This window comes from Typopeltis vanoorti, chromosome 17 (genome assembly GCF_054136105.1).
Source record: "Typopeltis vanoorti isolate ZY-2024b chromosome 17, IOZ_Tvanoo_1.0, whole genome shotgun sequence".
NCBI lineage: Eukaryota > Metazoa > Arthropoda > Arachnida > Uropygi > Thelyphonidae > Typopeltis > Typopeltis vanoorti.
The window spans coordinates 104,743,522-104,764,758 of NC_143565.1; the positions used below are offsets into that span (position 1 = coordinate 104,743,522).

The window sequence follows — 21,237 nt, forward strand, 5'->3', positions numbered from 1 at the left end:
TATATACAAGTTGCCCAGTTGTGAAGTTACTTCACGCATAAACTTGGTTTGTTCACACTTGGCAGCACACAAAGATGGCAACAACAAAAGCCAATGACAAACAAGCACCCCATGCCTCGCCATCATAGTGTCGTCAATTGCTGACAAACCCCACAAAGTGCCACAGCTGTAAAATTGATGTCAGCGATAAAAAAAAAGTATAATGTGCGAGTTCTGTTGCCACTCGTTATATGCTTCCTGTATAAAAATAGACGAATCGGTGTACAAGATATTTATCAACCTTAACCAGTCCTTTTTCTGTTTGCTGTGATTTCCATCTGTAAAACAGCTCCTGAACTTAGGCAAACAAATTGAAAACCTTGAACAGTACACCAATACTATGAATGAAACTTTTTCCTCCAAATACGAGCACTAGAAACCAAGCTTTAACTAACTGACAATCAGTGCTGCAACGCAAATTCACCCTTCTTCGCAAATGAACATCATGACCTAATCGCATTAACGGTGCATGACTTGATGGAGGCCAAAAACAAAAAAATTCAACGCCGTTATTTTGAACTTTCCAAAGGAAAATGGAAAAGCACTAAAAGAAGACATCATCAAATTAGCAGAAGAATGCAACATTGATTCTAAAAATATTGTCAGGTGCCATCGTTTTGGACACAAATAAAAGAAATGATGGAACGAACTTTCCACGCTTCATAAAAGTGACTTGCGACATGCTGACAAGCACATCAAAACTAATAACAGCAATCAACAACAAGTTCAAAGACACTTGTCCACAATTGCACATTCGTGCTTGACCAGACCTAACATTTGCACAAAGGGAATAAGGATGACAGCTTCGAAGACAACCTGAAGAAAAACATCAAAATGGTGACAAAGTTGGATCATCGACTTGCATAAACCAATTAAATTTGTGAAAAAATCAAGTTATGCCACTAGCAGCCATCATGGAGATCAGTATGCAGGCACTGCATAGGAAATGTGTAAGACCCTTGCGGTCAAACATGACTCACAAAACTCTACATATCCACCAACATCCCACCTACTCTTTCTGGCAGAAACTCAAATCTCACCTCCTCCCCAGCACTATTCATTTCAACCTTCCAAACTACACACTCTTTAACTCCTTTCAACCCAAGGATGGCATCTGTGCATACATCTGCTCTGACATACCTTACCAGAGAGCACCCAACCTAGTATCGCCCAACTCTGACCTTCTTTGGTTGAAAATCTCCCTTCCCAACTCAGTCAAATTCATATGCTGTCTCTATTGCTCCTGTAATGCAATCAACCACTCTGAGCTCTTTAATTTCCTCTCCTTAAAAATTGATTTTCTCCAGTCCCACTTTCCCAACAGTGAAATCATCCTCCTAGGAGATTTTAATGTCCACAACATTAACTGGCTTTCCTCCTCCAGCTGTACAGATCTTGTAGGCAGAGATGCTGAAACATTTGCCATTGCTAATGACCTCACACAACTTGTTCAGATGCCAACCAGAATACCTGATAACCTGAACCACTCTCCAAACACCCTGGATCTCTTCCTCACCAATGACCCTTCCAAATACACAGTGAATGTAGTGCACCCCCTAGCCAATTCTGACCACAATCTAGTTCCCCCCCCCATGTAACACCGCTTACACAGCCACTCCCATCAAAGGCTGTCCTACTAGGTACTGTTATAATGCCAAACAGTACCAAGTGGGACAGCCTTTGCAACTTCTAATGTCTCATTCCCATCATCAGACTATTGCTTCCAGTCTTCCAACCTAAACATGTGCAACAAACTTATAACCAAAGTAATTCCCACTGGCATGGAAACATATATTCCCTCAAATTCCTGTTCAAATGAAAAACCAAACATACCATAAGTGGCTCAAATCAAGAATTCCATCCTCCTTCAAAGCTTATACCCAAGCCTGAAATAAATGCAAAAATAAATAAATAAAATAAAAATAAATAAATAAAAAATTTTTAAAAATCAATGCTTCCAAAACGGAGTTCGAAAGAGCAAAATGCAAGAAATTAGCAGCCTGTCCAAATGGCAGTCGAGCCTTTTGGTCTCTCGCCAAGGAATTCAGTTGTAACTTCTGCCCAACACTATTCCCACTCCTATCATACCCAGATAGCTATTGCATCATCACCTACAGAAAAGGCCAATCTTCTGGCCTCACACTTTGCTTCCAATGCATGCATAATTGACAATGGTAAATGTCTCCAACCATTCCCAATGCCCGCTATATCCTTTCGACAGTATTTTACTGAGTACCTGATAAAGTACTCAGTAAAATACTGTCCAAATTAGACACAAAAAAATCTCCTGGCCCTGATGGCATTCCTCCAATTGTCCTAAAGGTTTGTGCACCATAAGTGACCCCTGTCCCATGTTGCCTGTATATACTCCACTGGTATCTATCCCACAGCCTAGAAATTTGCCTATATTCAATCCATTCTCAAGAATGGCAATAAGTCACTGCCATCCAACTACTGCCCATCTCGCTCGCCTCAGTCCTGTCTGAAGTAATGGAAAAAATCATCAATTCCCAACTCTAACACTACCTTGAAGGTACCCACCTAATAAACAACCACCAGTATGGATTCCATTGCTGCTGATCAACAGACGATCTGCTCACATATGTCACCCATCTCTGGACAAATGCCATGGAGAAGTTTGGTGAATCTCAAGTGGTTGCACTTGATATCTCGAAGGCGTTTGACCAGGTCTAGCACAAGAATTTACTACTAAGCAAGTTGCCATCGTTTGGTCTGTCTGGACGCACACTATGTGTGGTGGTGGATGGTTCTTTATCCTCTCACCATTCAACTGATGCCAGGGTTCCACAAGGGTTCTGTCCTCTCATCAACCCTCTTCCTGCTATATATCAATGACCTACTTCAGCTGACCTCCAACCCAATACACAGTTTTGCAGATGACAGCACATTGCACTCCTCCCTTTCTTTTGATAAACCTTACTCTACACAACTCACCTCAACCTACAGAACATCCACGACCACTGCCCTCAATTCTGATCTCCAAGCCATCCACCAATAGGGTTCAGATAACCTAGTCAATTTCAATGTTAATAAACCCAGTACTGTCTTATTTCTCATAAAAAGAACAATTTTCTCTCAGTATTATTTTTGACAATACCCAAATTTCCAGACAATTTGAGATTTCTCTTCTTGGAATTACCCTGACATCAAGCCTCTCCTGGTATAAACACATCACAACCATTGCATCCTCAGCTTCTAAAAAACTAGGATTTCTCTTTTGCTCAAGATGTTACTCCTGAACAGCTGTTAATCTTATACAAATCACAAATATCCACCCAGCCATTGAATACTGCTCTCACATATGGGGTGAGGTCCCCAAAAGTTCCCTCAAAATGTTGACTCATTACAGAGGAGAGCAATTAGATTTATTAATGGCCCATTTTTTACCAACTCACTCCTCCCACTTTCACATAGATGACTGGTCTGCACTGTGTATTCTACAAATATTTCCATTGAAAATGTTCACCTGTAATAGCATCAATAATTCCTCCACTTAAGCTTGTTGGAACACGTGCAGCTGCTGCTCAACATCCCTTCACAGTGCACCTTGAAACCCACAGAACAAGTTTCTCCTCCTCCTCTTTCATCCCTGCAACTGATGTAGTATGGAACAGTCTTCACCTGCTGTGTTTCCCAAGGAATATAATATACAGTCATTTAAATCAAATGTGAACAAGTACCTTCTTTCCCAATTTGATCGATCCGCTATCCATACATGGTATGGGTAGTGGGTCGATCAACCTATGGTACTAATGTGCTATAGGTTGATCAACCAACCTCTCATGTATGGGCTCAACATAAAAAAACTTGGATAAAAGATTAAACCAAGAATATAATTTCTCGGCATCTTTAAATCTTTGTATGCTCTAGATACTAAAAATTTTATGATGCCATATTTTTGAGATGGATGGTGAGCTGATGTATTATGGATATAATGACCTGAAAAAGTTGATTTTTGATAGACAGAAGTGGAAATGGATCCATACCCATCTTGTTTGCACTGAATGTGTACATCAAGAAAGAAAATACCTTTTAATGATTTCTTTTCTAATGTGAACTTCATACAAGGATACAGGATATTGATTTTTTTGTAGAAATGAGTAGAGTTCAGGTTTTGTGTGACACCAAACTGCAAAAATTCTATCTTCTAGATCAGGCATGGGCAACCTTTCCTAGTTTGGGGGCCAAATTATCATTCTGTCTCTGAGTCAAGGGCCAGACCAAATTATTAAATTAAAAAAAAAAAAAAAAAAAATCAGCTAACGCCTTTTTGTTCCCGTATAGGGAGTAAGCGAGGCCGTTTCTTAGCCATTTCTAACTTTTGGAGACTGAGTGGGCCTGGCCCAAGGCTATCACTAATTAATCGGCACACAGTGAAGAAGGCGGCTAGTAAGTGCCACCATCTGGTGGTCCCTAACACAATATTTTTTTTAATGTCTGAAGACAGTGTGGGTTTGACAGCCGATTTTCTTGAGTTTATGGGATGAAAACCCGAGTTTCCGGGAGGAAAAACCCGCTAGCTCACCAGAGATCGACTAACTCTGGAACCGGTCGAGAAAAGGCTTAGAAAAAGTACCTCTAGTCGGCGACTAGATTCGAACGCCTTTCGTCGTACAGGCAAGCACTGTAGAGTGCAAACGCCACTTCTACTGAATTACACATAAAATAAATTAATATTAAACGAATTAAAACAAGTTGCTACTTCATATTTCATTTATTTATAATATAATGCTTTGGTATAAAGCTCTACATAAATTTTATAATATAATGAACGACAAAACAATTTAATGTGAAGATTGGCCTTGTACTTCAACTACGAGAGTTGAAGTACTATTAATATCAACGTTAATATTACTTAAGGATAATCGCATAGAATTTTCGAGGTTTTCGTCCATTATTCTTGTTCAAATTTTTGATTTATTGTATTTCATCCTCGGAAAAAACTGTTCACACATATATGTGCTGCCGAAAAGACAAATGATTTTTCTTGAAAAGGCACATAATTTGTATATTTTTCTTCCACCAAATAAAATTTATAAAAATCCATCAAAGCAATGTTGTTAAATTGTGATTTTAGCACTAAATCTGCCTGATGCTCAATAAGTTCCATCTGTAAGTTTTCTGGCACATTATTTACATCAGCATCCATCAGACGAGCAAATATAGCGAATGTGGAGTCTTTCCACTTGTTGAAGTCGACAAACCTTGCATTAAATTGCTCCATAACAATTATAAGGGTTACTTTTATGATTTGCTAGAGTAGGAAAATGATAATAATTTTTAGCTCTTATCTGACTTTCCAACAATCTTAGTTTATTACAAAAAGCTTTGACATGTCCATGCAGTTCATGAATCAATTATCTTGGTTTTTGCAATTTAAGATTCAGTTCGTTTAAGTATCCGGTGACATCTCCAAGGAATGCTAAATCTCACTGCCACTCCTCATCCTTTACTTGGTTAATTGTGTTTCCTTTTATGTCCATAAAATCTGCAATGTCTTGTCTCAGTCATAAAATCGTTTTAACATTTTACCTTTACTCAACCACCTCACTTCACAATAATAAGATACATCTTCATAATCCGAAAATAGGTCTGCCAAATACTCCTTAAATTGGCGGTGATTAAGTGCACGTGACTTAATAAAGTTAATACTGGCTACTACAACTTCCATAACATTTGTGAATTTAATCAATTTTGCACACAGATTTTGTTGGTGGATAATGTAGTGAAAATTTGTTGAATTTTCCGGATGGATCTGTAGTTCTATTGCTCTTTCATGAACTATTCCAATAAATCCCTTCTGTGCACCAACCATTGCAGGGGCTGAATCAGTGCATATGCCAGATAGTGAACTCCATTTAAGCCCAAATCTCTCGAAGACTGTGTTGACTGTTTCAAATATATCTTCACCGGTAGTTGTTCCTTTTAATGGCCGAAGCGCCAATAATTCTTCTGTGATGTTGAAATCCGCATCAACTCCTCAAATAAATATTGCTAGTTGTGCTGTATCGGAGGCATCGGTGCTGTCATCCAAAGCAATTGAAAATGCTTCCAATCTAGCAGTCTTCTCTTTTAAACTTTTTTTGATATCATCAGCCATAATTTCTATCCGTCGGACAACAGTACGTCTCGACAAACGAATATTCTCAAAGTCTTTTTTCTTTTCAGGACATATTATACTTGCAACATCCAGCAGACATTCTTTGATAAATTCTCTTTCACCAAATGACTTAGAATGCTTAGCGGTTTTTTTGCTTACCACAAAGCTGTGGTGCTGCGTTCTTTGCTTGTTGAACATTTGCTGGTGGGTATCCAAGTTCTTCTTCAACTTCTGTATTTCATCTTTTCGTAGTTGTCTATCAATTTCTGGGTGATCTGCATATCTCAAAGTAAAGTGTCTCTTCAAGTTGTATTCTTTGTTGACAGATACGGATTCGTTGCACAGCAAACATACAGGCAAACCTTTATTCAGAATAAAATAATAATTCCTCCATCCAACTGTCTTGAAATTGACGATTCTCGGCATCTACTTTTTTTTTGCAATAATCCCTGACATTGTCTCAAATTTATAAGCGATATTCAGAACTGTCAAACAAAAACTGTCTTCTACACCGCAGGCACTGAACAGAACACAACATCAACGCAGGCACCGAACAGAACATAACATCAATGCAGGCACTGAACAAAGCACAACACCAATGCAAGTACCGAACTGACATGTTGTAACACGTTCACTCACTCACTCACTCTCACACACACACACACACACACACACACTGCTAGTCAAAGTGAGAAAGAGACCTAGGTTGGAGAAAACATAGTGTGTTTTGCACAAGTCATATGATGTCAGCTTAATGTGAGTTAGTAGAACACACCATGTTTTCTCCCACCATGAATCAGACAAACTTCGCTGAAATAGATTAGGGCTGGATCAAAAGAAGTAGAGGGCCAGATCCGGGCTGCCCATATGTGTTCTAGATGTTCCAGAAAAAAGTTGGCTAAGTTAGGTGGAAAGGGCTAGCCCATTGCTATTCCTTCCTGTTGTTTATATATTTTATCTTTCAACATGAAGTAACCTGATGTGATTGCAAATTTGAATAATTCACTATGTGGAATTTTTGGGTTAACAATTCTATTGTTTCTTTGTGAGGGATATTAGTGAAGAGATAGACATTGTCAAAGCTTACTAACATGTCTGCATTTGCTAGTTTAATATCTTTTATCCTTGTATGAAATCCTATGGAATTTTTTATTGGAGAGGTTGAGTGGCCAGTGAGGAGACAGAGAAGGTTAGACAAGAATCTTGATATTTTATATGTGGGACTGCCTATAGAATCCACAATAAGCCTGAGTGGACAGTTACTTTTATATAGCCGGCAAAGGTTGGTCGATTGGTAGAGCCTCTGCTACTAATGGCTCAGTTAAGTAAGTTTGAGTGCAGTTAGTAGTTGGAAGGAAACCAATCTTTCGATGCTGTTGGCACACTCTCCCTCGACGAGTCTTTGGACTCCCTGGAGGTGTCAAATAATAATAATAATAATAATAGTTTTGGTGAATCATATATTCTAGAAGGTCTTGCATGGTATGTTTTGAGTCTTTTCATGGTTTCTTGATCTACAGATGTTGTTTCATCCAGTAACTTGAGTTTTTTTTTGAGTGACTTTTAGTAGGATCATTATAAACCTGGGAGTAAGTACTGTGATCATGAAGCAGTAAATTCATTTTCCGATTGTATGATTTAGTGACTACAGCAGTATTGCTTTTGTCAGCTTTGGGGATAACTACATTATTATTATTATGTATTATATTTATGGCTATTTGCCTGCTTCTGTTTAGGAGTGCCCCAGTTTAAATGCCATTGGCTCTTTTCTCACAGATTCTTAGGGCATTGTAGATGTATATTTATCAATAAAAATATGTTGCATGGAGGACAAGAAATTTGCACATACCTTTTTCTGGGTGTTGTGGCTCTTCTCCTTTCACGTTGTCCAAACTACTGTGTGTGTGTGGGGGGGGGAGATGCCCTAAGAATCCGTGAGAAAAGAGCCAATGGCATTTAAACTAGGGCACTCCTAAACAGAAGCAGGCAAATAGCTGTAAATATAATAGTTTATTAAGAGGAGTAACATGGGAGTTTTCCCAGAAATAATATCTATTATTATTATGTTTTAGGGAATTCGTGGCTTTTTAGTATCCAGATTTGTTCTTATGAAGAATAATCCTAAAACAAGAAGTCCACAGGACTCCTATAACATATATTAAAGGCATCTCTGAATATGTGGCAAAAATTATGAGAAAATATCAACTCACTGCTACCTACAAACCCATCAACCAAATTCACAACTTGCTATCTTCTCCAAAAGACAAACTCTCACCAATGATGCTACCTGGCATATACCAAGTACCATGTTCGTGTAACTTATCTTACATGGACAAACAGGAAGATCTATAAATAAACGTATCTCTGAACATTAAATCTCACAAATCTGGCCTTGCACAACATAGAATTTAAAATGCTAACCACAGGATCCAATGGCAAAAAACCAAGCTACTACCTAGATCCACATATAAACATGAACGTTCATATAAAGAAAGTGCTGAAGCCTTACGTCATACACTTAATCTTAATCAAAATGACTGTCGTACTATTCCAAAAGTTTGGGAAATTGTTATCCTCAATTGTATTCAATAACTTATCTGCTATATTTTAATGTAAGTAATGTTCATTTCAACCCAGTAGTTTTTAATCCACTGGGTTGAAATGAAACATACGACTATATACGTAGGGGAATTCCAATTTAAGCATGTGTCACTACTATTTTTTGAATTTAATTCCTATCGCTATTCATTAGTTGTACTGATGATGTCTTATGATACATAAGACGAAATATTTACATAATAAAAAAGTTATTTACCGTGACATACATGTTATTCTATAGTTATGGACATCCCACAGGTTTCACTATATAAAAATATTGTCAAGTTACTTCCTAAAGTTCTGATTTTTAATATGGCTTTCTCATTGATGTCATCTCCCCACTTAATTTTTCTCAGAAATCTCATATGTGGTCTCTAGTCTTTGACCAGGTCTTTTATTTCCAACCCAGCTCTCCATCCATAAGTTAAAATTGATTTGAGTGTTGTTTTATATACAGTGCTCAAACTAATTTTAACTTTTATCGTTTTGACTAATTTCTCTCTCATTCCAAACATATTTATTCAGCTGATTTCCATATTTATTTTATCATCTTCACTAAAAATTGTGCCTAAATAACTGAAATATTTTACTTATTCTATAGGTTTTCAATTGAGATTGCAGCTGTTATCATCACATGCTCACTTTCATAGGCTTAGTCTTTCTTGCTGATTTTTGTATCAAATTTATTACAGCTCGTATTCAATTTAATTAGAAATTTCTGGAGACTTGCACTGGATTTGTTTATGATAACAAATATCTCCAATTTTTATATCAGGTCTAATGACACTTTTCTTCATAATGTGATCAGCATAGATGATGAATAATAGTAAAAATGATGTGCACTCTTTCTAAACTCCTGCATTTTAGAAATTATGGACTTTACAACCATGTTATAAATATTTTAATTTCCTGAAGTTTCAACCTTCATATTAAGGTCGAAAACAAAACACACCACTACGGCTGACAGTCGAAGGTATAGACAGCCTGAATTATCACTTAGCCAAGAAATTAGCGGCAACACTCAAGGAGTTGGTAGGTCATTTCTCCCCTCCTATATCAGAAATACACACAACACTTCTTAAACATAATAAAAGACATTACATTAGAAAAAGATGATTTATTAGTCAGTTTTGATATCTCTGCCCTCTTTACGAATGTCCCCAACCAATGACACAATCTTTTACAGAACAGATTCCCTCCAGATATCACGGTGCTCTTTGTGCATGTATTACGTTCTGGTTATTTTGTATGGCAAAACGCTTTCTACCTACAAAAAGAAGGCACAGCCATGGGCTTGCCATTATCCCCTCCTATTGTTAACTTTTATATGGAACATTTTAAGCAACATACTCTAGATTCCTCTCTTTTAAAACCCAAAGTCTGGCTTAGATATGTTGACGATGTTTTCGCGATCTGGCCCCATGGCCACCAGACACTCTCCTTAGCCACCTAAACAAACAACACAAATGCATACAGTTCGCAATTGAGATCAAAAAACAGAACACACTTCTGTTTCTAGATACACTTGTCACACATCTTCCTTCTAGCAGTCTCCTTCACTGTTTACCAGAAACCGACACATACTGGCCAATATATACACATAAACTACTACCACCACCCAACACAAAAACTAGGTGTCATTAATACTCTAAAAAACAGGGCTTTGAAGATCTGCTCCAATGAACAAGCACTGAAAGATGAATTTAAAGTTATTAGCAATACTTTTCTAAAAAAAATGCTTACAGCCAAAATACTATTAACAAAATTCTCTACAAGACCTCAATAAAAAACAAAGATAAACCAGACTACAATAAAACTATAACCATTCCTTACATTAAAGGGACAACAGATAAAATAAACAGAATACACCCTCAAAGCCATCTTTAAATTTCTTGCAAAATTAAAAAGCTTACTCAACTCATCCAAAGACCCACTCCCTCTGCTGGCCCACCCTGGAGTATGCTGCATTTATAGTACCTGTAATCTACCATATATAGGAGAAACAGGATGCACAATTCCTATCAGACAAAAGGAACATAAACAACACATTAAATATAATGACTATGGTGAAGTATAATAACTGGCCTTTCTGATCATGCCCTGAACACTTTACACATAATTGACTGGAAAAGCACCACTTGTTTACGTCACACCAAAACATGGTAGGAACGCAAATTTAAGGAAGCCTGTGAGATTCTTATCAACCATCCCAATCTGAACAATAATGATGGTCTAAAAATCCCAAGCATATGGAAGGCACATATTCTACCCATGGAATCTTTCTCCATGAGAGTTAACTATAAATAGGACTGTAGATAATCCAGAATCTTAAATCTAATATAACAATTGTCATGTTAAAAATAGGACATCATTGTTACTGTATGAAAACTATCTATATGAAAGAATGTTTCTCCCATGTGTATTTTTTCCCCCACTAGAGGTCATGCCAGTAGAATAACCAGTGATCAAATCATTGTTTCTTTAGCTTACTGCATGAAATATAACTCAGTTTGTCCTTGCATATTTGTATATACTCCAGATGATGACCTTAATATGAAGGTCAAAACAATGGGAAATTAAAATAGTTATAACACAGTTGTAAAGTCCATAATTTCTAAAATGAATGCTGATCACTGTGCAGCTAAAAGAAACGATTGTCTAAACACCTGATTTAACTTCACCCCACCTTACCATACCTCTCTTAATTCTACCTGCTGACTTACAACTCAAATACAAACCTTGTATTGCTCAATATAATATTCCATTTACAGCATGATTGTAGTGTTTCAAATTTTTTCTTTTAAGGTTATCAGCATTCATAGCATTCAGCTTCACTATGAATGCTGACCAACGTCAGCATTCATAGTGAAGAATTTATGGTAGTATTTCAAAAGCTTTTCCTTTTGTACCATGTCATTTGCTTTTTTATAGATCTAGGATCTATAAAACTAAAATACAAATCCTGATAAATTTTATTTGGTCTAAACCTAGCTTGTTCTTTTCCAATTTTCCCTTCCACAATTTTCTATAACTTCAAGTATGCTTGCATAATCTTACCCAGAATACTAAAGAAAAAATTCCTCTAATTCTCACATTCAGTTTTATTTCCTAAAAGGGAAAAATAGAATCTAAGAATTCTAGAAATTGGTTCTGAGATGCTTAAGGGTCAAAGCTGTATAACTGAGAGGATACCTCCACATAGCCTTTAAAGGAATGCGGAGAACCGACCAGGGCTTCTGACCTAATGTCCAATCCTCACCTTCTCGTGGTGCACTCTGTTGGGTATCTACTTTGATACTGAACGAACGAGGATGGGCTGGCAATTTGGGATTTAGCCGACCAAATTGTATTCTTATTGGTTAAACCAAGATAAAAAATGATGGTACAACATGACAAAATTTCATGCCGGCTGGGGCGTCGCCCGGTTAAACAAGGCCCCTGTTGTTTTCGCCAGGGAACCAGGGCGAACAGCGAAAAGTCAGCTACTGGAACAAATCTGAAAACAAACCCCAACTCAACATCACCAGAGTTAAAGATCGGTAAATGTAAGAAGCCTGAATGGCAAAGAAATGGAGCTAGCTGAGGAATTAGATAAGTACCAGATCGACATAATAGGGGTGACTGAAACAAAAAAAGACCAAAACTGGTGAGATCTTTCTGAGCAATAAATACAAAATGTTATATTCAGGCAATGACAATCAAGGAAAAGAAGGAGTAGCCATAGTATTCAACACAAAATATGAGGCTAATCTTCTTGAATGGCAGTCAGTCTCAAGTAGAGTAATGTGGGCAAATATGAGAATGGGGAACTGGACAATGAGACTTATTTGTGCCTATGGTCCCACAGAAGGTTCTACTAAGGTAGAAGTGGAGGAATTTTTGACGCTTTAGAAAAAGCAACTGACACAATGAAAAAGGAAAAGTTGGTCCTTGTTGGGGATCTAAATAGCAGAGTAGGAAATGATTGTGAGACATATAAAAATATTTTTGGAAAATTTGGAGAAAAGAGCAAAGCTAATAATAATGGCAAATATCTGTTGGATTTCTGCTCAGGACATGGACTGGTTATTACTAACACCATATTCCAACATAAAAATGTGCACAAATTCACATGGAGAGAAGAGGCTAGGAATAAGAAAAGTCTCATTGACTATGTTATTGTTGATAGTGATGTTTTCTCCCTGGTGCAGGACACCAGAGTGTACAGAGGATTTGAAATTGGAAGCGATCACTATTTAGTCTTGAGCAGGATAAAATTGAATTTCATATTGAAAAGAATAACATGTAAGAAAGTTTTAAAGCGAATAAAAGTTGAGCAGCTCTCAGATGTGAACTGTAGACTAAAATACAGAAAGATTATTGAAAAGAAAATGAAAGAGTTTGAGAACAGGAATCAAACCTTGGATATTCAGTGGCAGACTCTGAAGAAAACATTGATTGATTCTGCCAGAGAGGCATGTGGTGAGGTTGTGGGCAAGGATAAAAAAATCAGAACTCCCTGGTGGATACAGGAAGTTAAAGAGGCAGTGAAGGAAAAGAAGAAAGCATATCAAAAGTTCCTGGCAAATAAGTCAGCTTTTACTCTTACAGAATACAGAGACAAATGTAAGAAAGCTAAACAGTGTGAAAAACTAGCTAAACAAAAGTCATGGGAGGACTTTGGCAAGAATATAGAAAATAAATATCAAGAAGGTGGCAAAATATTCTGGAGGTTGTTGAAGAAGCTTAGGAATGGAGGAAAGAGTGCTGTAAAAGAAGTTAGAGATGATAAAGGTGACATGAAAACAGGAGAAAAAGATATCCTTGAAGTATGGAGTAATTACTTTGAAAAACTGCTAAATGAAACAAGCAGTGATGACAGCACAGTGATAAAAAACACTGACCAGGCATGCAGTCAGGAATACATATCCATACTTGAAGCAGAAAAAGCCATCAAAGGCTTGAAATGTGGAAAGGCAGCAGGAGTAGATGATATTCGACCAGAAATGCTGAAGTATGGTGGTATAAAAGTCTTACAGTGGCTGCACTGCATAGTTCAGAAAGCCTGGACTGAGGGAAGAATTCCCGATGATTGGAGTAGAGCTCTCATAGTACCCATATATAAAAAGGGAAATAAAACTGAATGTGAGAATTACAGAGGTATTTCCCTACTGAGTGTTCCTGGCAAGATCTATGCAAGTATACTTGTGAAACGGTTGAGAAGAATTGTGGAAGAAAAGCTTGGTGAAGAACAAGCTGGATTCAAGCCAAATAGAGGCTGTCAGAATCAGCTCTTCACTTTACGACAAATAGTCGAGAAAGCATGGGAATATAACAAAGATCTGTATTTAAGTTTTGTCGATTTAGAAAAGGCATATGACAAGGTGCCAAGAGAGAAGCTATTCAATACGCTGCAGTTATATGGTGTCAATGGGGCATTATATCAAGCAATACTTAGTCTTTATTTGAGTTGTAAGTCAGCAGTTAGAATTGAAGGAAGTACAGGAAGATGGTTTAATGTTAAATCTGGTGTGAGACAAGGATGTACATTATCCCCTCTGTTATTCATTATCTATATGGATCACATTATGAAGGAAAGTGGTATTAAACCTGATATCAAAATTGGAGATGTTAATGTCAGCTCTTTGCTTTATGCGGATGATGTTATACTTCTAAATAAATCCGCTACAAGTCTGCAAGATTCTCTGACTAAATTGAATAGCTGTTGTAATAGATATGGTATGAAGGTCAGCAATAAAAAGACAAAGACAATGAAAATAGGTAGAATCATTGAAAATGTCAACTGTGTTGTGAATGGAGAACCTGTGGAACAAGTAAAACATTTCAGTTACTTAGGCATGATTTTTACTGAAGATGGTAAATTAAATATAGAAATAGACAACAGAATCAGCAAAGCTGGTATGGTGTGAAGTCAATTGAATAAATTCATATGGAATAAGAGAGAAATTAGTCGGAACACTAAATTAGCTGTATACAAGACAGTGTTCAAACCAGTTTTAACTTATGGATCTGAGAGCTGGGTCAAAAGTAAAACACTTGACCAAAGACTAGAGACCGCAGATATGAGAGCCCTGAGAAAGATTAGAGGCGTGAACAGATGGCATCAATGGCAATATCATATTAAAAATGAGGATATTAGGAAAGAACTTGACATTGTCAGCATCCAGGAATGCGTTAGCAGAGCTAATCTCAGGTGGTATAGTCACTTAAATAGAATGGGAGAGGAAAGATTAGCAAAACAAGTGTTCTCTGCCAGGTTGGCAGGAAAACGACCTAGAGGAAGACCAAGATATAGGTGGATTGATACGGTACAAAGTGCCTTAGATGATAGAAATATAAGATCTGATAATGTTGGAGTCTTGACAAGTAACAGACTGATTTGGAGGAAAATTGTAGATAGGAAGTTAGTAATGATGTAAATTTTTCATGTAGTACTGTCATATCCTGTACACCCCTTGAGGGTACATGGCAGGAATTTGATGATGATGATGATGGTTCTGAGATGCCAGAAATGTATGGGATAGGGACTCCACATACTGTTTCCTTGTTATTTGAGTTAGGAATATAGGAATCCAAAAGATGTTGTGTGGTCTTCTTCATTCTTTTCATGAGTTTTCTTTGGTAGCTGGGAGACAATTTAAGTCTTCCCTAATGAGTACTCATTTAGTACCCAGGAGGATAATTTCGAAATGCATTTCATCATTCCCATTAAGTGAACTTCTAGGTCTGTAGCTACCCCACCATATATTTCATCCTGTTAGCCTCCACTTCATGACAGATAGCCTGAAACTTGCTGCTGTATGGGACATTATCACTATTATTGATTTCATGAGCTCCCACCTTAACTAACTAACTTATATTGGTTTCATAATGATGGTGTGGTACCTGCCTGTATGGGCATTATGGTGTTCGTATTATCCTATGCTATCTAGCTAACTATTAGTAGTATTCCCTCCCCTTCTTTCCTATCTCTTCCGTTCTTTCTAAAAATAGTATACCCTCAATTTCAGATGCCGATAATCTTAGGCCAAAATGTATTCATCCATTTAATATTCATTAATAATATCATAAATGATATTATTAATCATTTCTGATGCTATTGTTCTTGCTTATGTAAATTATTTTTTATCTTTGATGATGATGATCCATCATTATCACTAAATGCTTTCTTCATGCAAGGACAGTAATGAAATATTCCTATTTCAAGCAAAGAAAATATTATACTAACAGTACAGTAATGATGCAATAACCATTCCAATTACTTGAAACATGAGTTTAGAGCTTTGGTGTATATGTTAAAACATAATGCAACAAAAGCAATATGTGAGAATCATATTTTAAGGTGGATGAATTTAGTGTTGACAGTTGTATGGGTGAGAAGTGGAATCTTGAGCCAAAAAAAAAAAGGAAACAAATTTTTTGGAAGCTGACTGCATGTGTTTGCACCAGGAAAAGAAAATCTGATGCTGCTTGGAGATCAAAGGTAAGAAGTGAAATCTTTCTTATGAAAAATATGACAGGACTGTATTTGGTGGTATAGAAGTTCACAAAGTTATCCTTTTTCCACATTAGAATAGAATGATAAGGGGCTCACAGTGCTTAGAATATTGCTTATGGTTGATATTGAAAGCTTAGAGTATTTGAACACTAGGTTTATCAAATGAAGAGGAATAAAGTGCATTATTATCAGCAAAACTATGGATGGGATTTGCTGATAATAGTGCAGTTTATTCCTCAGAGAGATCATTTATGTGTAGGAGGAAGATTGCAGACACAGAGTGCTGGGGCATTCCAGTATTAGGATAAAATCTTAAGAGAGCAAACCATTAACCATGACATATAGTGAATAACCAACCACAGAGAAAAGTGGCAACCCAGTTATTACACTGAAAATGTTAAGAGAGACTATGAATTTCCAAATCTTTCCATGGTCTGTGTCCAGAGATGATGCTACTAGTAAGTTTATCACTACTGTCATTTGCCAATGGATCAAGGACAACTTTGTGAACTTCAGTACTAATAAATATAGTTCCGTCTTTCATAAGAAAGACTTCACTTCACTTCCTTACCCTTGATATTACTCAGATCTCCAGGAAAGATCAGATGTTCCTTCTTGGAGTGATGTAACGTATTTACTTGAATATAACTCACACCCCTGATTTTACTTTACAAAAAAAAGAAATTAAAAAGTTTTGCATATACCTCGAACATGAAAAAAGTTTAAACACGTTCATGTCAGGGTGATTAGCTCGTTCCCTGCAGTAAACAACATACCCTGACCAACAGCCTCTATACTCCAAAAAAAATAGTGCAATTAGAGACAACTGGGATAAAAATGGCACTAACTAATGAATCACATGTCTCCTTCCACAGAAACTATGCTGTATAGACTCAAGCAAAACCATATGTTGCACTGGCAAACACAGTATCTAACTAAAAACTATTGTCCAATTTTTCAATTACATGAAATAGTGTTTGATTGCATTTGAAATTTTTCATGTCATTAAGACAGGTCACAAAGACTAACTTCAAATAAAATTCTACCACAAATTGAAACATGCCATATAATGTGAGTACACCTGCCAGCTTGACGCGGAAGTGGTACACAAATGGTAATGAGAAGTTCCATCAGAAAGATATACAGGAAAAACACCACCCTGTCGTGAACATGTTACAACTAAGAAATATATAGAATGTTGTTATGGCAGTTTCAGATATTATGGAATTCAGCTGAAGAAAATTAGCATTTCAACTCAACAACTGTCAGCTTGCCATTGTTGTTGGGTTGCACGATCTTTTGTTAATATTGTACCAATCACATGCGTGTCTTCATAGCTGCTCTATCTCTATTGGCTTACCATTGCTGTCTGTTTCACACTCTGCTTTCACTTCTCATTAGTCATTTGTGAAGGATTGTTCATTACATATCTCAAGTCTTGTAAATCACTGGTAATTTTTGCTTGAAATAATGGGAAAGAAGATCACACTATTTGGGTAGATGACTGACAATGCACACAAGGAAACTGCTCTTGAAGCCGGAAATAGCGATAGTGAATAGGAGATTCTTGGTAAGTCATACCCATTTTCAGTTTTTCCCGAAAACTTTAGTTTCCGAAAATTCCCACGTCTTGCACCACGATTTTTTAGCTTTCATTTTGGGAAAAAAAATGCGAGTTATATTCAAGTAAATATGGTACATCTGTAGCGTTTCCTGGATAATGCTAGGGTATACTGTGTTGAGAGTTGTAAAATCCATACTGGTGGTTAATTATTTGGTGGTTTTACAGAGGATGAAGTTGGCTGTTGATGACATTCTTCATTATTCTTAAGATAACTGAAAACACTGGGAATAATTTGATGCCTGAACTTACTCTTATTTTTTAAGAGAGGCTGAATACAGGCTTGCTTCCTTGTTGTAGGATAGATTCCAGACAACTTTAAAAGATTATAATGGCAATACAGAATGGATGTTAATTCTGAAGAACATTTGGGAGACATTATCAGGAAATAACACTTACCTGATATCCAGGCTATTCAGGATTCTTCTGATGTCATTCCAGCAAAAGGCCAGACTAAGCAGGCTTACTGCCTGCTTCCTCTGGAAGCAAGCTGACTTCCTCTACAGTTACCTACTTCCTTCCTTACTTCTTACTCTGCAGTAAGCTTGCTGTCTTGGTAATTTATCCTGCAGATGTTGAAAGGGGGAAGATTACACTAGGAGATCAACCTATCTTTGGATGATGTTATGATGGTAACATTTGGCTGTGGAAGTATGGAAGTTCAGAAAATATACTAAGCATTTGTGAGGAGGATCAGAAAGACTTGTTTACAATGTATTTGAAAGGAGAGCTGGTTAAGAAAAGGTTTGGGTGTTGGGAGGATGGTGATACTTATGTGATATTCAAGTGGATTTAAAGATATTTTGTGTTAAATTATAATGAGAGGTATGGGAGAATAAATTTTTTTAATATTCATCAAAATCAGAAGCCACCCCAATATAATGTTGGCAGTGCATCTACATGTACCACTTGATTTCCTTCTACAGAGCATGAAAGAAATACTCAGCCGAAAAATTACCTCTTTTTCACAACACCTATATTGTTTGAGTGAGAAAAAGTATTGACAGTATACAAATCAAAAATTAATCAATCTCTCATGATAATTTACAAAAATAATAATTGACCAAACACATACTTACTTTGGTCCATTAATCATTGCCATAGTTAAAACACTGCCATTGCTAAAGCCTAAGAGAGCAATAAAAGCTATAAAATAGGCCTCGGTGGTAAACAGAACCGGTAAATGACTGCGTGGTTGAGCATTACACAGCATAATAAGAGGTATAAAGAATATCCTTAGACAAGCAAGAACAAAAATCCATTTGCTGTGTCGAACTTCCTGGAAAGAGAGAGAGAGGGTAAAAAAAAAATACATACATAAATCCACACATAGCTTCCACAAAAAAAAGGCCAGTATTTTAAATACAAATTTTTTTGAACCTAACTGTTGATAATGATCTAATATAGGACTGCTTGCTCACGTTTTTGTGCATATACATTGCTTGTTCCATTTTGATCAATCTACTCAACTGGAGTCTGATTTGAGGTTATTTTGTGTGCGGACTGCTATTTGAAGTTTCTGTACCACAGGTGAATTTTTCTTTTTTAGCATATTATTGTAGTTTTTACTGGATTTATTGTATCTAGAGAATTTACTAATATATTTGTAGACTACTGTTAAATTAATATAGTTTTTATATTAATTAATTAATATTAGTTAAATTAATATAACACCAAAAACATGGAAGAATAAATAAAGCAGCATTTAAAAGCAAAAGATAACATAGATTTCAGAGATGAAAGCCTTTACCCTACTCGGCAAAACAGGTTATACTGATGACATAAATGAAAAAAATTGACATACGGAATTTCCAAATTGAAATTATTACCAATTGATCCAGAGGGGGGGGGGAAAGTGAAATGTTTACAAAAACTCAGAATAACAAAATAAGGAGAACATTATTGGGAAGGAAAGAATGGAAGTTGGTAGGTAATGTAATCAATAATTAATAAGAATAATAAGTTAATAGAAATGTGAGAAAAAGGAAGTAATATGGTACTGTGATTCCCTAATTAAATTTGCACTTCACAATGTAGTCACTACTTTGAGTTCATGGAGAGATAATAAAGGAGGTGACAAATATAACAGAGAAACAGAAAAGAAAAAAGATGGTAGTGCTTGTAGGCACAAACGATTAAAATAGTGATAAATACACTGGTGTCCAAAAGTTAAGGATGGACTACATTTTTGCCTGTATATGAAAAAAATTTTCATGACTACAGTCAAATGTGGACAAATTTGTTTCCACCATACTAATAAATTATATTACCCAAAAATGTATTATAAATTTCATACAAATTAAATTGCAATACATTTTTGGAAAAAGCTACAAATTTCCTAAGGATGTAGTTAAGGAATTAATGTGCACTGCTAACAAAAAACTATGCAGAGAAACATTTCAGTATGGAATATGTCCACCCCAAACTGCAATGCAGCTCTCATGATGTCATACCATGCTTAGCACCAAGTGATTCAGGAGTTTGAGGCAAACTGGCCAACTCCTCCTTCAAAGCAAGGATAAGGACTTGTTTGCTTTCTGGAGGGGAATTTCAAGAAATGCATCTCTATATTGCATCCCAAACTTGTTCTATGGGATTGAGATATGGGGAGCATGATGGCCACGATTCGATTAACATCCTCAAGTCTCCAGAAGTATCACCACTGCTTTTGTGTGATGTGGCATTGTCATCCATAAAAATGAATTCTTTGCCTATAGCATCATGGAACAATCGAGCATGATTTGAAGAACCTTGTTGCAATATCGTTCACCAGCAACAGTCTTTCTTTCCAGCACTTGTATGCATTAAGCATAATGCCTCACCACACCATGACTCCAGCACCACCACATCTATTCCCTTTCATGAACATTCTCATGGTGGTAAGCAGTAAAATGTTGTCCAGAATTGGAGGAAAGACTAAAATTACTCTCATCTGTAAAGAGTACATTAGCCCATTGGTGCCTTGTCCAATTTTTATGGATAGAATACCACTGAAAATGTGCTCTACAATGAGCTGTAGATAAAGGAATGCAGACTACAGGCCTTCAAGGCCTATTTGTGATTGAATGGAGCTGACTTGCCATGGTGCTTTGATTACATTTTGCTGTTATAATCAAAAATCTGTCTTTATGCTCCACGGCAGAGTGAGGGCAACCTCTTAGCAAATGTCTGGAACACATTCCATTGGTCTGAAATGCTGCCCAGAGCCTGAATACAGTGCTATGTGAGATTCTAAACTCTGACAATATCATTAATTCTGGCCTCCTGCAAGCTTTCCAATAATTCTTCCCCACGTGAAATCATCTAGATGATGTCTTTAAGACATTACAAGACATTCAGTTTGCAACTTTATTCCTTCAC

The 21,237-nt window shown here is 36.7% G+C and overlaps 1 protein-coding gene across 2 annotated transcripts in view; it reads right to left on the reverse strand.

Annotated features, from left to right (window-relative positions):
• The window catches only part of LOC150097736 (equilibrative nucleoside transporter 1-like), a 220,988-nt gene that overhangs the window by 17,642 nt on the left and 182,109 nt on the right, over window positions 1-21,237 (reverse strand). For both annotated transcript variants that reach the window (XM_090407249.1, XM_090407250.1), the window contains exon 12: window positions 18,957-19,156. In XM_090407249.1, coding sequence (XP_090263375.1) covers window positions 18,957-19,156 — 200 coding nt within the window. The remainder of the gene's footprint in view (window positions 1-18,956; window positions 19,157-21,237) is intronic.